Source organism: Trichomycterus rosablanca, chromosome 24 (assembly GCF_030014385.1).
Source record: "Trichomycterus rosablanca isolate fTriRos1 chromosome 24, fTriRos1.hap1, whole genome shotgun sequence".
NCBI classification, from domain to species: domain Eukaryota; kingdom Metazoa; phylum Chordata; class Actinopteri; order Siluriformes; family Trichomycteridae; genus Trichomycterus; species Trichomycterus rosablanca.
Window position 1 is genome coordinate 14,412,360 of NC_086011.1, and position 16,958 is coordinate 14,429,317.

The 16,958-nt window shown below is 42.8% G+C and overlaps 1 protein-coding gene across 2 annotated transcripts in view; it reads right to left on the reverse strand.

Moving 5' to 3' along the window:
* The window catches only part of eif4g3a (eukaryotic translation initiation factor 4 gamma, 3a), a 77,041-nt gene that overhangs the window by 41,051 nt on the left and 19,032 nt on the right, over positions 1-16,958 (reverse strand). For both annotated transcript variants that reach the window (XM_062987092.1, XM_062987091.1), the window contains exons 2-6: positions 13,092-13,164; positions 11,573-11,710; positions 9,022-9,111; positions 5,610-5,642; positions 227-409 (exon numbers count right to left, since the gene is read on the reverse strand). In XM_062987092.1, coding sequence (XP_062843162.1) covers positions 227-409; positions 5,610-5,642; positions 9,022-9,111; positions 11,573-11,710; positions 13,092-13,164 — 517 coding nt within the window. The remainder of the gene's footprint in view (positions 1-226; positions 410-5,609; positions 5,643-9,021; positions 9,112-11,572; positions 11,711-13,091; positions 13,165-16,958) is intronic.

The window sequence follows — 16,958 nt, forward strand, 5'->3', positions numbered from 1 at the left end:
TCCCTGAAAATTATGGGAAGGAACCTAGAGAGGAACCAGACTCTTGAGAGGGCCCATCCTTCTTGGGTGGTCTGGAGGATACTTTAAATAAATAGGATTTACACAAATCATACAAACACAGATTTAAATGAACTAAAAGTTATAACTGGCAGTAAATAAATAAAAATTATTACACAAGTATTCAGGTCAGTAAGTGGTAAAAGTGGACTGAGTGCAGTATAGATACCTGAGGGATGTAGTACTGGGCTGTTTGTGCAGAGGGAAAGGCCATGGGAGTCATGGTCATCATAAGAGTCGGGTTATGGGGATACACGGCGGTAGCGGTGGGGGTCTGAGAGCTGGGTCGTAGTGAAGCGGTGCCGGTGGGGAGAGCGGGTCGAGGCGTCTGCATCTGAGCTCTAGACAGGAACTTGAGCGTGGAGGAGAGAGACAGAGGAGCGTTAATTAAAACGGCTATAGAAGAAACAACAGACTCAAGGTTTCTTGGTGTTAATAGTGAATTTAATAGCATGTTTGGCTGTTGTTCAGAAAAAGCATTTAAATGCAAATACACTTGATAATGGAATGGGTGGGAGAAAAGATGTGGTTGTATAAATACTAAAGCAATTTTTAATCACCCTTCCTTCGGAATGATTTGCATTTTTGGATTAATTACTCGTAAAATGTAGTCAGATCTACATACATCGTAAAACAGACACATTGTGACTAAACCACACAAACAATTCAACACAGTTAATCCTTCACAATCATTCTCAGCACTGCAGTGACACTGACGATGGTGGTGTGTTAGTGTGTGTTGTGCTGGTATGAGTGGATCAGACGTAGCAGTGCTGCTGGAGGTTTTAAAATACCGTGTCCACTCACTGTCCACTCTATTAGACACTCCTACGTAGTTGGTCCACCTTGTAGATGTAAAGTCAGAGACGATCGCTCATCTATTGCTGCTGTTTGAGTCGGTCGTCTTCTAGACCTTCATCAGTGGTCACAGGACGCTGCCCACGGGGCGCTGTTGGCTGGATATTTTTGGTTGGTGGACTATTCTCAGTCCAGCAGTGACCAGTGAGGTGTTTAAAAACTTCAGCAGCGCTGCTGTGTCTGATCCACTCATACCAGCACAACACACACTAACACACCACCACCATGTCAGTGTTACTGCAGTGCTGAGAATGACCCACCACCCAAATAATACCTACTGTGTGGTGGTCCTGTGGGGATCCTGACCACTGAAGAACAGCATGAAAGGGGGCAGACAAACTCGTAGAACTACAAAGTGCTTCTATGTGGGTAAGTGGAGCTGATAAAATGGACATAGTTATCAGCTCCACTTACTATATAGCAGCACTTTGAAGTTCTACAAATACTGACTGTAGTCCATCTGTTTCTCTATATACTTTAGCCTGCTTTCACCCTGTTCTTCAATGGTCAGGACCCCCACAGAACATGTAGCTTTACAGACTTTTCTTAGAATGTACTGTACTGTTTCCAAATCTGCGCACAGTCACATTATACACACATTCCCATCATTTATTTCATTTATTTTTGCAATCCACACTTTTACAATCCACACAGCTGTACTGGTTCATCCATTGTAAATATCCAGATGTTATGTTAATACGTTTTCTTCTTTTATCTGTTTTGGAGAGCGTCACATTAAATTTCATTGTACGCAACTATAACAACAACAATAAATGTTCTTCTTCTTCTTCAATACTGAAGTATGACTCATTGGTGCCAACAAATACGAGACCTAAGCCAGGGGCGAATTCCACTCTTCAGTCAGTCTGGAGGTGAACGTGGGGAAGCCAGAGATTTCTACCGGCCATGACTCACAGTGAACGTCAACAGGAAAGCTGGAGTTCAGAGCGAAGAATTATTCGTCCGCTTGTCTACCGCGAGCACCTGCAGTTTCCTAAAGGAGACGCTGTGCTCATGTTTTGCATACAAATGCCCTGAAGGATTAAAATCTATTGTTAAAAACACATAAAATCCTGTCTCTGCGATTTGCATTGTTCTAACAACAAATATGATTCCTAATGGAAATAACAACAAGCTTATTTATTCATATCAATTTGAGGACGTTTCCATATCTTATTTAAGGCTTATCATGTTGTCCTGTTGTACTCTGCTGATGTTTTTAATACAGAAACGTCCACAAACGTCGGGAAAGTAGGAATATTTATTTTTATTGTATTAGGATTTAAACGTCATGTTTTACACACATGATGACAGGTTACATTGATGACAGGAAAACTAGTTACTGGTTACACAAGATTAATCAGTTCAAGTTTTAATGTTTTAATGAGTCTAAGGGTAATGTCGAGTTTAAAGAAAACGTCGAGTCCAAGGGTAACGTCGAGTCCAAGGGAAACGTCGAGTCGAAAGGTTAAGTCGAGTCTAAGGGAAACGCCGAGTCTAAGGGTAAAGTCATATCTAAGGGTAATGTCGAGTTTAAAGGAAACATTGAGTCTAAGGGAAACGTCGAGTCGAAGGGTAACGTCTAGGGTTAAGTCGAGTCTAAGGGAAACGTCGAGTCTAAGGGTTAAGTCGAGTCTAAGGGTTAAGTCGAGTCTAAGGGAAACGTCGAGTCTAAGGGAAACGTCGAGTCTACGGGTTAATTTGAGTCTACGGGTTAAGTCGAGTCTAAGGGTTAAGTCGAGTCTAAGGGTAATGTCGAGTTTAAAGGAAACGTTGAGTCTAAGGGTAAAGTCGAGTCTAAGGGTTAAGTCGAGTCTAAGGGTAACGTCGAGTCTAAGGGTAACGTTGAGTCTAAGGGTTAATTCGAGTCTAAGGGTTAAAGTCGAGTCTAAGGGTAATGTCGAGTTTAAAGGAAACGTTGAGTAAGGGAAACATCGAGTCTAAGGGTTAATTCGAGTCTAAGGGTAACATCAAGTTTAAAGGAAACATTGAGTCTAAGGGAAACGTCGAGTCTAAGGGTAACGTAGAGTCTAAGGGTTAATTCGAGTCTAAGGGAAACGTCGAGTCTAAGGGTAACGTCGAGTCTAAGAGTAACGTCGAGTCTAAGGGAAACGTCGAGTTTAAGGGAAACGTCGAGTCTAAGGGTTAAGTCGAGTCTAAGGGTTAAGTCGAGTCTAAGGGTTAAGTCGAGTCTAAGAGTAACGTCGAGTCTAAGAGTAACGTCGAGTCTAAGGGTTACGTCGAGTCTAAGGGAAACGTCGAGTTTAAGGGAAACGTCGAGTTTAAGGGAAACGTCGAGTCTAAGGGTTAAGTCGAGTCTAAGGGAAACGTCGAGTCTAAGAGTAACGTCGAGTCTAAGGGTAAAGTCGAGTTTAAGGGAACCGTCGAGTCTAAGGGTAACGTTGAGTCTAAGGGAAACGTCGAGTCTAAGGGAAACGTCGAGTCTAAGGGAAACATCGAGTTTAAAGGAAACGTTAAGTTTAAGGGGTAAAAATGTATCAACAAAGGGTGTCGAGTTTCAAAGATTTTGAGTTCATGGGACGTCGAGTTACAAGGTACAGCTCTACATCACAAAATTGTTAAATCTGGTCTGATCCTGATCCAGCATTTCAGTAACCTCTAACCAGACATGCACCTCACTAAACTCCACGGCTCCTACATTTCTATTCTTTTGACTGACATCTCATAGCAGCCAGCCTCTATCCCCCAGCATGTGTATGTATTATTGACAGAGAGACCACCTCATCCGCCCCCTTCTCGTCCCGAGTCCTGTAAGCCGCCGTGTTGACGGAGACAGGCAGGAACACGCTCCGGTGTTCTGGTGAAAACGTCAGTTCGGTCAAACCCTCAACTAACCTTCCCGAAAAGAAAGAGAGACCTCAGAAGAGGCAAGCCAGCTCTCGGATATCTCTTTAGATCTGTGTGAAGGTCAACAAAACTGTGCTGCAAATTGTAGATTGCGGTCTGTTTGGATTCTATTGATGGGAAGTGCGAACTTGTTGTGAGTGCATGATTAAGTTACGGTCAGCATGAGCAGAACAGTTGTGAAAGAGTGTGTGTGTGTGGGGGGGGGGGGGTTCTCTGGAGAATGTTACATAAGCGATAATCATTAACATCCTTCTGTGCAGTCGGATTGCTTTCCGAGATTAGGAAACGTGTCACAATGAAAACCCCACTGGTCTAATCAGACATGGAGAACGTGTGTGTGTGTGTGTGTGTGTGTGTGTGTTTATGTAGCTGATTGAAAAAGAAACTGAAAGCAATCGTGTTCCACAGAGGGGAAAAAAAAAATGCCAGCCATGGACGTCAGGCCCCGTTGCATTTCCTCCAAGAGTGGTTTGTGTTTCTGCATGTGAACGCTGCATTGTTCCTCTTCCATCTGACCTAACACACACACACACACACACTTCCGTGCCAGCGGCCCTCGCCGTGTGGTGCCACCACGCTGGCACTTTGTTATTTACGGCCTGTCAGAACTGTAAATAGCCAGGCAGTTTGAAGGTGCAAAAGACAGATTAATCTGTGCCTGGAAGGTTCCGGTTCGCTCTGGTTTCTAATCCGCGGCCAATTGGACGCCCGCCCGGACGGAATGTGTAAACGGAGCTCCGTAGCAGTGAACCTGGGTGCGCGCTGAAACGGCCGGACTGAGTCGATGTTGTTTGGAGAGGGTATCAGTGCCGCAACAAAATACGCTCAGATATAGAAGGTTTACAGAACTCAATATGGCTGCCCAATTAAATTCCAATCATACTATATCTGTGGTACCTTGATACTCGACGTCAATTGGTTCTGGGAGTGGCGACGAGTTTTAAAGGCAATGAGTTAAGGTATTTTTCCCATAAGGATGTATAAAGCTGATTCTTACCATTTTTCAGCACCTCGAGCTATAACACAAGTTTAAAAGTGAAACAGGAGGCAAATTGACATTTATTCCACACAAATGCAGATTCGTCTCATATTTGCACTTTTACTGCACCGCTCAAGCCAAGCGCTGAACGAAGCGACAGTCGCACACACGTCGAGTTCAAGGGTACACATTTCTTGATGAAGGGCGTCAAGTTTCAAAAGTTTGGGGACGTCGAGTTACAAGGTACCACTGTATTCAAAATGCAGCTGCCCATCTGGTTTTTATCCAGCCTAAACACTGCCACATCACCCCACTGCTGTGTTCTCTTCTCTGGCTTCCTGTAGCTGCCTGCAGTCAGTTTAAAACACTGATGCTCACCTACAAAGCCAAAAATGGACCAGCCCCAAGCTACCTTCATGGTCTAATAAAACCCCGCTCTGTACCACTCATTTTTTCATAATATTTCTAGCAGAGGCAGATTATATCTGCCATACATCATCCAATCATTTAATGACGATTCGAACATGTGAGTTTGAGAAGTTGCGAAAATATTAAAATCCCAACATACATGTGCTAAGCAACATGACGTTAAAATCCTGATAAACAAACAAACATGTGCTAAGCACCCCCAGACATAGTACCCTCAGACATAGCCAATCACACCCCAGATCCCAGTGATACCAAGCTAATGTGGACATACACTATTATAACTTGCTTGTTAAAACTCCTGGGAGAGCATCTCCATGTCAGGCAGACACACTTGGCATTCCAACCCCAAGAAAGACTTATTGCAATAACAGCAACAGCATTATCAGTACAGAATAGGAAAATGTAAGGGGGACGTTACCTGGTGGTGGGTGGGTCGAGGTCCCGTTACAAACTGATAAGAAGAGAAATAAAGAGAAAAACAAGAGGTTAGAGTGAGACAGTGGACATTTTTTTTTACCAGAACAATTCAAAAGTCTTTTCAGTTAGTCGAACAAAAGGTCAGTAAGTTACCTGGTGTAAAAATATTTGCCCCCTTTCCCAATCTTTTCTACCTGGTCCTATGTTCTTGCACAATCCTTAATGCCATGTCAGCTGCAATGGCTATTTTCATGGCTAAATAAAAGGTTCCATCTTTAAAGTCAAAGTTGGGGTCGATATGTGATTAATGATGAAGATGTGCAGATCGTTGACAAGGAGGAACGCTGGTTTGAACAGGGAGTCAAAGAGGCCATCTATGTGAAGAGGGAACGACCATCCCTGAACCGAGGAGGAGGCCTGAGAGTACATCTATCACCATCTTACAACGCCGTAATAGGAGCTATACCCCAATCATGTGTGAAAGACACACATGGCCATTGTAATTAATGCTCATTGTGAATTGCATATGGACCTGATCACCGGTTCCATTGTTATGCAGTGGGCGGTGATCGGTCGTTATGCAAATCGGCTGCATATAAGGTCGGGGTTATTCACCACCAGCTCAGAATGAAGAAGTCACTTGGATGAGTGATGAAACGTATCTCTGCAACAAACTTGTGTCCAGATGAACTGATTCAACTTTGTGGATTAGTGTACCTGGATTACTGAGCATGCATCAAGAGAGGTCGATATGTTTCTTTATAGGAATTCATGAAAAGACTTTATATGGATTATGGTGTTTGAGTAACTGTGAGGGTGTAGAGTTTAACTGGCAGTTGTAGCCTAGTGGTTAAGGTACCGGACTTGTAGTCAGAAGGTCGCTGGTTCAAGCCCCACCACTGCCAGGTTGCTGCTGTTGGGCCCTTGAGCAAGGCCCTTAACCCTCAATTGCTTAAACTGTAAAATTACTGTAAGTCGCTTTGGATAAAGGTGTCTGCTAAATGCCGAAAATGTCATTGTCAATGTCAACTGATTTTTTTCATATTTTGTGTAGTGTTTTTAAGTCCTACTGCTTCTAAAAATTTAAGCAGTTTTTTGGGATAAAGGTTTCTGAGATAAAGATTTCTTTGTAGTTGTTTGTATTGTAAAATTTTGTTCTGATGTTATTTATTTTTTGGCATGAATAGAAAATGTGTTTAACAGAGGTTCTTGCTCCAAGAGGGGGCAAGTGGGGGCCTGGAACCCCTTTAGCAGGTAGTTATGAGTAAGTTTGGTGTGTCCTATACAGCATCTTGTATAAATGATTTGTTTCCATTGTTTTTTTTTTGTCCCATACTTTTTGCCAGGCTTCTGCGGTGTATGCTTTCATGGCTGGTCCGAGATCAGATGGTGGCTACCTGGTCCTATTGACAACTGGGTTCAGTTTAATTAGCCACATTCAGGCATTACTGCCAGACCTGTTGAATCTAAACATTAATTAAACAGAATCTGTGCTGCAATGTGAAGCAAGCTAGAAGGTCTCAAAATGCAGTACATGATCTGAACAGATTTAACTACATCGACAAAACCAAACCATTAAAATCTACCGGTTTGGAAAGGATCACAAAGCCATTTATAAGGCTCTGGGACTCCAACAAACCACAGTCGGAGCCATTTTCCACAAATGGAGAAAACCTAAAACAGTGCCGCAACTTCTCACCAACATGTCTGATCCAGGAGGTCATTAAAGAGCTTAGACATCTAACATCTAAAGAACTGCAGGGCTCACTTGCCGCACTGAAGTGTAATGTACACAATTCCGCTATAAGAAAGGCACTGGGCAAAAAATGGCATCCATGTGAGAGTTGCAAGGCACAAACCACAGCTGTAAACCACAAAAGAACACAAAGGCTCATCTCTCAGTTGCCAATTACAACTGGAAGATCTAAAACATGACAAATGAGCAAAAATAGAAGAAATCGGGTGGAGGCAAATACATTTATAGCATTTATAGTCCACTTCTCTTTGTATATTTCTTTAATGTATATTAAATAAACATCTTATAGGCAAAAAGTACTGTAATAGGATGACCATAACATTAAAGAAAGACCCAAATGCCGGACCTTTTAGACAGGTTAGAAATCCCAGCCGAGTGCATTATTAGTTCCTAAAAGAATTTAAAATGACGTCCGGCCAGCCTAGCTGTCATTTAACCATCAGAACAACAGTGAAAGGGAGGGGGGGGGGGGGGGGGGAGCGTTTGTGTTTCCTCCCATGAGCACTTTTGAGTCTTTTGTCAAATGAGCAGACGGTCGGCCTAGTAGATCTCAGCATGGCTTTGATGTGGTTTGAACGTGACGGCAGTGAGAATAGCAGCTGATTCCACACAACTGAAACTGTTTCTAAAATAAACGCCAGATCTGGGGGGTTGAAACATGTCAAAAAAAAGATAAAGAATTCCTTTTCCTGAGTCCAGTGCTGGAATTTATAAAGATCATATAACAAAATATAACATATATCAATAAATGTACACTGATCAGCCATAACATTTAAACCACCTGTCCATTTTATCAGCTCCGCCTACCATATAGAAGCACTTTGTAGTTCTACAATTACTGACTGTAGTCCATCTGCTTCTCTACATACTTTTTTACCCTGCTTTCACCCGGTCCTTTATTGGTCAGGACCCCTCCAGGACCACTACAGAGCAGGTATTATTTAGGTGGTGGATCATTCTTAGCACTGCAGTGACACTGACATGGTGGTGGTGTGTTAGTGTGTGTTGTGCTGGTATGAGTGGATCAGACACAGCAGCGCTGCTGGAGGTTTTAAATATCGTGTCCACTCACTGTCCACTCTATTAGACACTCCTACCTACTTGGTCCACCTTGTAGATGTAAAGTCAGAGACGATCGCTCATCTATTGCTGCTGTTTGAGTTGGTCATCTTCTAGACCTTCATCAGTTGCTGGACTATTCTCAGTCCGGCAGTGACAGTGAGGTGTTTAAAAACTCCAGCAGCGCTGCTGTGTCTGATCCACTCATACCAGCACAACACACACTAACACACCACCACCATGTCAGTGTCACTGCAGTGCTGAGAATGATCCACCACCTAAATAATACCTGCTCTGTGGTGGTCCTGGGAGAGTCCTGACCATTGAAGAACAGCATGAAAGGGGGGTAACAAAGCATGCAGAGAAACAGACGGACTACAGTCAGTAATTGTAGAACTACAAAGTGCTTCTATATGGTAAGTGGAGCTGATATAATGGACAATGTGTGTAGAAAGAAGAAGGTGGTTTTAATGTTATGGCTGATCGGTGTAATTTGAACATAAGAACATAATAACTTAATATCCATTAATAAAGGACATGGGTCCTGCTACATCTTCCACAATAAGAACATGACAGCAGTGTAATGAATTCTTCTTACCGGTCGAGCAGGCTGTACATTTACTGCTTGTGTCTGTGGAGAGTATATAAGGGAAGCAGAGGCTGCATTTTGTGTCGGGTTGTAAAGAGACTGGACAATTACAGCCAGATGACGACAGAGGACACACAAACACACACACAAGAAAACACAAAGATAACCATCATTAAAGGAAAAAAAAACCCTACATAAAACAGGCTCCACAGATCTCCAAACATTCTGTATTTAAGGTTGTCAGGAAGATTAAAGACACCACTGGTAAAAATCATGGCAAGAATCTAGCAGAAGGTCAGTTCTGTACATATGTTGTACTGGGTAAATGCATGTTTACATGAGAAGGACTAGGAGCCAATCAACATGCACTGTGTTTTAAATTCACTACATTGGTAAAGTGCACATTAGGGCAGTGGTTCTCAACCAGGGGGCCACAGTGAGCTAGAGGGAGGTCTCATTTAGTCTTCTGCTGCTGGAGATCCTGATTGCAGCAGAAGACTTAACTGCTTAACTGCTTCTTTTTTGCCCATGCCTCATGCATGAGGCTCATCCAGTTCTGCACATGCGCCTCGGTCTGCTAACCAAGGTCCTTGCACAGCGTTTGAAGACCCCACCCACTTCGTTAGTCTGGTCTTTTCCTACCTAGCAGACTCGGTGGCCGATTTTGTCTGCTGCGGACACTATGCATTATACCCGCTAGATGACACCCAGCCGACCGGTAGCAGATTTGAGATTCAGTTGGGGGTGTTTAGAATCTCAGTGCTGATGTGCTAGCTGAATATCGCGCTGTGCCACCTGGCACCTAGTTTAGATTTTTTTTTTTGCATTTTCCCCCTTAGTTTACTACCAATCTGGTCGTGTCCAATTACCTGATTGCATTATGCTTTCTCTGTACTGACACCCACCCCCTCCGACACGTGTGCAGTATTGTGTACGGAGAGTCACACCCTGATCCCATTATTCCCTGTGTCTGATCCAGACACCATCAATTAGCCAGCAGAGGTCATAATTGCATCAGTTATGAGGAATCCCCTCCGGCACCCACACTGAGAACGAGTCGATCATTGTTCGCATAGGCGCCCAGCCTGCCGGTGGCAGAGATCTGTTGGGAAGTCATATAAATCTATTTTAAACAACTTCAGCCTACATTGAGTCTTTGAGAAGGGACACATTTGATTTGCCCATTATAAAAGTGCACAGGTCAAACGATTCAGATTCAGTTGATGCAGGTCCGCTGAAGCAAACCCAGCTGAGGAAGCTTCCACCGCCAGTTCACCAGAAGTACACCCACTACATCAACCAAAATTAGAAAATACCAAGATATTTATGCTGAAAGTGTAAAAACAAGATCATAACCCGTGTTAAGGGGGTCTCAGAAAAAATTTGGGACACAGCACACTTCTTTTATTCTGTAAATATAAGAACTACTAGCATTAGTGTTGTTTCTGAATCAGAATTACACCAGAGAAATATGCAGAATCAATGACAAAATGACAAAAATAATTACATTACAAAGTATAGCTGTTTTAGGGCCTTGATGAAACAAACTAGATACTGGACCATTATTCAACATGTTCCCAATTTAGTGTAGCCAATCCACTGCTGGGGACCCCGACGGCATCCAAGGAGGGTGTATATTTGCCTGACACACACTCACTCTAAAGTGTGCGCAGTCCACCAATTCCTTCTTATTCACCCATACTTTGGTGGATTTGTATAGAGAGCCACGCCCGATCTCCGTGCTCCTCCACTTCTGTTCAGGTGCCCTGGGCAACCAAGGACCTTACACAGCACTGAAGTCTCTAGTTCTCTAGTCTTTTTAACCCAGCAGACATTAGCCAATTGTGCCTGCTAGAGGGCCCCCAGTCGACCAGGAGCTCAGAATCTCAATGGTGGTGTGCTGGTGGATTATCCCACTACGCCACCTGGGTGTGTGGAAAATTATTAGCAAAATATTCAATAAGAATAGAATTGAAAAAATCCTCTATTAAATAATCAGTTCATGGGACCCTGTATTAAATAGAGTCAAATCGTCAGGTGGTTTATGACTTCTTCCTCTTTGTGTGTGTGTGTTGTTCATAATGGCTGAAGAAACTGACCCACGGCTATAATTCTGTCTCCCATCAACATCAGATTATCACTAATGCCTTATGAGTGGACTGGTGGCAGGTTTATCACAGTAGAACGATTATTATTAAGATACTATAATTAGCCTGACAGCGTTTCGTGAAGCTAATTCACAGAGCTTTGGGACGAGTGGTTTAAGACCAGCTTTGCAATCCCACAAAACCACAATCCCACAGAGCGTGAACTCAGTTAAGTGGCTGCATGTAAGCACATGAACCACAGTAAATGTAAAGGCTGTAAAGGCAAGTGATCTGGCAATAATGTACGATTTTTTTTACATTGCATGATAGGCATTATAATATTTAAAATGATTAAATATGGAAAATGAGAGAAAAATTAGATTAGATGAATGGGCAAGGGTCTCCAACTTCCAACTGGTTTAAAAGACAATTCTTGCTACAATGACTGAAATCCCTCATAGATAAATACTCACTGGTCCTCCTGGCTCCCAGCCTTTTAGGTACCGGTAGGTGGGTGCTGGAGGTGCTGCTACCTGAGACAGAGCGGATGAGGGGGCGAGGCCTTTGCTCAGATCGTGTCCTTGGTAGGGGGAAGCGGGGAGCCTCGGGACCTGTCATACACAAGTACATTTTGAAACAAAACCACATCTCTCCAGGAAAGACAAACAATAAAATATATTTCTTTCTTTTTTTGCCCCAATTTTCTCCCCTAATCTAGTCGTGTCCAATTACCCTGATTGCATCCTCCACTGCTGACTGAGGACGCTTCTCAACTGACACACGCCCCCTCCGACACGTGCTCAGTACAGACTGCATTTTTCACCTGCACGAGTCGAGTTCATATATACCGATCATCACTGTGCACGGAGAGCCACACCCTGATCAGCATTATTCCTCAGCCCCGTGCAGGCGCCATCAATCAGCCAGCAAGGGTCATAATTGCACCAGTTATGAGGACCCATGATCCGGCTTGCCCCTAACCCTATGGACAACAGCCAATCGTTGTTCATGCTGCCGGGTGGCAGAGCTGAGTTTTGATACAATGTATTTGAAAACCTGATAAAATATAAACAGTGCAGACAAAAAACTGTAAAATAAATAGACAAATAAATAAACCTTATTTATTTGGGGCATTATTGGACCTAAAAGGACAGGACCAAACACAATAGTGGTAAAAGAAAAACATAATATGACATTTAATAGCTATGACTTACCTTGATATGATCATATTTTGATACGTAAACAAAGCTTTTACTGACTAACTGGATTGTATATTGTAAATGTAATAAAATTAAGAATTTGATGCCCACAACACTCGTAAAATAATGAGGCATGTTTACACCCCTAAAGCCCCTACTAGGGCCCTTTAGTTTGTTGTTTAGAGAAGCTAAGTTACCTAGGCAGTGTTGGTGTAACTTCACATTTCTTCCTCGTTCAGTTGTTTTTACATGGTCTTGTATCCTATTACAGATCTGCACTTGTCTATTATTAGTTCCTTGACTTGTTTTGAACCTTCTTTGTCATGGTTGTATTTTTTTTTCCTGTGGATGGCTTCAACCATTTTAACAGACCTCACAAAGAAACAGGCCTTGTGAAGTCAATAAAAACAGATGTTCCACAAATTCTCTCGTGTGTTGACTTAAAACAAACTGAACATACATTAGATCAGAGCATATTCTTGATTTTTTTTTTACCATTTCTTGTATTGTAATGTATTATGAATATTTTCTGAACATAATTTAGGGGTGTAAATATCCTTTCTTTTTGCCTATGCCCTGTTGTGTTTAATTGTGGTGTTTTTTGTCTGTCTTCCCTTGTGTAATTTGTAAATTGTAACTTGTAATTGTGTAATTTGTAAAGTACTGCGACACTGAAATTTCCTTCGGGATCAATAAAGTGTTATCTTATCTTATCTTATTCTCTTTTCGAGACACTGTATCAGAAGCTTTTGAGGTACGTGGTGATAAACAAAATGTTGGTGCAGCCACTTACGCTATAGATCGCAGTCACTCCAGGTTGGGCAGGAAATATCCGGTCTTCCAATGACAGTGGCACCCTTGGGATTCTGGAGTGAGTGGGGTTAAGGAAAGTCTGGAGCAAGGTCATTACACAGTGTTACCAATTACTCTTATAAGCTTGTTCATAATACAGAGCTAAAGAAAACCAAAATACAACATGGGCACACACATGCTTACCTAGAGTGTACAGACTAGTGATCGACCGATTAATCGGGCCGATTTTTGGCATTTTTTAGATAATCGGCATCGGCCGATATATGTGCGCACAAGGCCGATATTTAAACATTGCCTCCGTCAGCTCAGTGACTGTATACAGTCATTGGTCTGGCTGTTGTTAGAGCGCCCCGTGTGTCCATTTTGCCACTCTCCAGGCAGACATCAGTGAATGCACAAGAACAAGGATTGTAATCCTCCAGCCTGGAGGTTTAAGCATGTTTGTTCATTCTTAAAAACAAAAAGATACTGCTATCTGCTTGTGTATGTTAAGTGCACTGAAACCTTTGAAATAATTTGTATTTTATTTAAAGTTTTTATTTTTTTTATTTAATTTTTTGAACGGCCAAAAGAGCAAACAAGAATATACAGTGATAAATAAATGTTTATTTAAGATCATTAATTCTGTTTTGTTGTATTATTATTATTATTATTATTATTATTGTATTTTTTAGTTGTAAAAAAATGGTATTATCGGCTTTATATATCGGCCATCGGCCACTTCTTTCGTCTAAATATCGGTATCGGCATCGGCCATTAAAAAACCCATATCGGTCGATCACTAGTACAGACATTTAAATACCTATGTGGAAAGTGTATATGCCCCCCCCCCCATTTCTGCAGACACATGGTATCATACCTTTTACACAATATGTAAACAGATTGCATACAGACAAAAATAGCTCTGCACAAGACTTGGCAACCTGGTGTTTCGGGGTCACATCATTTCATTTACGCACTTCCTCCACATTCTAGTTGTAATTACCCACTTCTATCTCCTCTACGACTCTCCGACACTTGTGCAACCGCACATTGTTCTCTATTATTCTCGGTCACTGTGCAGGCGCCATCGACCATCCAGCAGTAATGAGGAATCCTTTTGGCCCGCCCTCCCTCAGACATAGCCAATCATTTCCGTGATAGCAGTGATAAAATGGCTAGCATATTTTACCGCTGCACTAGATCATGCCTGCAAGATTCCCCTTACAGTTTAATAGGTCAATCACAACCTTAACTGTAGAGGTCAGGCATTAAGGCCTGTTCTGTTCTCTTGCTGATCCCAACACATGCCACCTTACTAACATACTAGCCAGTTGAGAAGTCTCTGTGACACAAGTAAACTTAATTTTCATGTAAATTTTTTACCTTTCCTGAAAATATTGGGCACAGAGTAGGAACACACCCCAGACTGGGTGCCAATACGTCCGTGTGCATCATACACTCATCTACAGCGGGGAGGAATCTAAATGAGCCAGTACACCATGAGTACCATGGAGTGATTTTTTTAAAGACAGTGATAGAGGACAAGGCTTTAACCCAGGGCCCTAAAGCTGGTCTTAAGTTTCAAAGTTAATTAAAAGTACGTTATGGAAGCGAGCAGCTTGTGTAGACCTTTCGTTTTGTTTACACTACCCTGACCGGTGACTTTCATATCTGCCGCGGTTGAAACCACACCAGCGAGCATGAGACAGCAAAGTCCGCGAACATGATTTCATGACGTGTATCTCGTGTCTCCTGTTCTCAGATTCGTCGCTGACGTCACTCAGACAGCTGCTGAGTCCAGCATGTGGCAGATAAATGCAGTCCTGCAGCTGGACAGAAAGTTTCCAGGCTTAAGGTGATCCGTGTCAGGAGTACAGTAGACGTGTGGGGTGGGAAGAGAGAAGGAAAACAGGAGAAGGAAAGTGAATGATATGAACCAGCAACAATGACTGTGTGTGTGAGGTGAGAGAGGCAGGCAGGTCACATGGTTTCAAGGAAATCAAAGATCTGTTTACGCTCTTCCTTCTCCCAGAAACCCTATAGGCTTTCAGCTCTCTGTTTTTCTCTGTCTGTGTGTGTCACTCTCACACACAGTGGATTCTGAAAGTGTTCAAATCCTCAACTTTGAGGACTCTATTTTGTTCCGGACTTGATTTTCAATTGATTTACACCGATCAGCCATAACAATTAAAACCACCTCCTTGTTTCTACACTCACTGTCCATTTTATCAGCTCCACTTACCATATAGAAGCACTTTGTATAGAAACAGATGGACTACAGTCAGTAATTGTAGAACTTACATACTTTTTTAGCCTGCTTTCACCCTGTTCTTCAATGGTCAGGACTCTCCCAGGACCACCACAGACATGGTGGTGATGTGTTAGTGTGTGTTGTGCTGGTATGAGTGGATAAGAAACAGCAATGCTGATGGAGTTTTTAAACAGCTCACTGTCCCTGCTGGACTGAGAATAGTCCACCAGCCAGAAATATATCCAGCCGACAGCACCCTGTGGGCAGCGTCCTACGACCACCGATGAAGGTCTAGAAGATGACCGACTCAAACAGCAGCAACAGATGAGCGATCGTCTCTGACTTTACATCTACAAGGTGGACCGACTAGGTAGGAGTGTCTAATAGAGTGGACAGTGAGTGGACACGGTATTTAAAAACTCCAGCAGCGCTGCTACGTCTGATCCACTCATACCAGCACAACACACACTAACACATCACCACCATTGTCAGTGTCCCTGCAGTGCTGAGAATGATCCACCACCTAAATAGTACCTGCTCTGTGGTGGTCATGTGGGGGTCCTGACCATTGAAGAACAGCATGAAAGCGGGCTAACAAAGCATGCAGAGAAACAGATGGTCTACAGTCAGTAATTGTAGAACTACAAAGTGCTCCTATGTGGTATGTGGAGCCAATAAAATGGACAGTGTGTGTAGAAACAAACAGGTGGTTTTAATGTTATGGCTGATCGGTGTATGTGCTACTTCGAGCTCAGTGTAAATCTGATTGAACTTTGACCCAGTTTCCCAATGACCTTTTTCAAAGCGGTATCAATGAGACCTCTTGTTATATGACGTAGTCTGAAATGAAGCACAGATGTGGCGGAGAGAAACAGATTCACTGTTTCACGAAGCCCTGAACTGATTCGTAACTGATTCGCAACGAGTTCCTTGATAAGATTTAATGCGGCCTTTGATCGATCCAATAAGTTTCATCGACCCACTTCCATTAATTATCTTCTCATGTCTCAGATGATGACCCCAGCTCTGGGGATCCAAAACTGTGTTTGAATAAAGCGTCAACATTGGGGATCGTTTTCGAGCTTGTCGCTCGGTGGCCCAGCCAGAAGAAAGCAGTTTAGCCATGCATCATGAGGCTTAAACCCTCGTTAAACGGCCCATCCTTGCTTAAAAGTGAATGAAGCTCACAATGCTCATCATGTGAACATCCCCCACCTTAATAATATTGTGTTGGTCCCCCTTTTGCAGCCCCAAACACAACAGACTGAGATGCTCTGTGTATTCTGACACCTTTCTATCAGCACCAGCATTAACTTCTTCAGCAATTTGAGCTACAGTAGCTCGTCTGTTGGATGTGTGAGGCATTAACGAGCCTTGGCCGCCCATGACCCTGTCGCCGGTTTACCACTGTTCCTTCCTTGGACCACTTTTGATAGATATTGACCACTGCAGACCGGGAGTCGGCTGTTGATGAACAGTTCACACATGGTGATTAAGAGCCAGTTTTTGAACGCAGAGTAAACGCTGATTTGCCTCAGAGCTGGCAACCTGTCGGCGAGTGAAAATCAGGACAAAAATCATGTAGTGTGAACTAGGCATTTTTCACACACACAC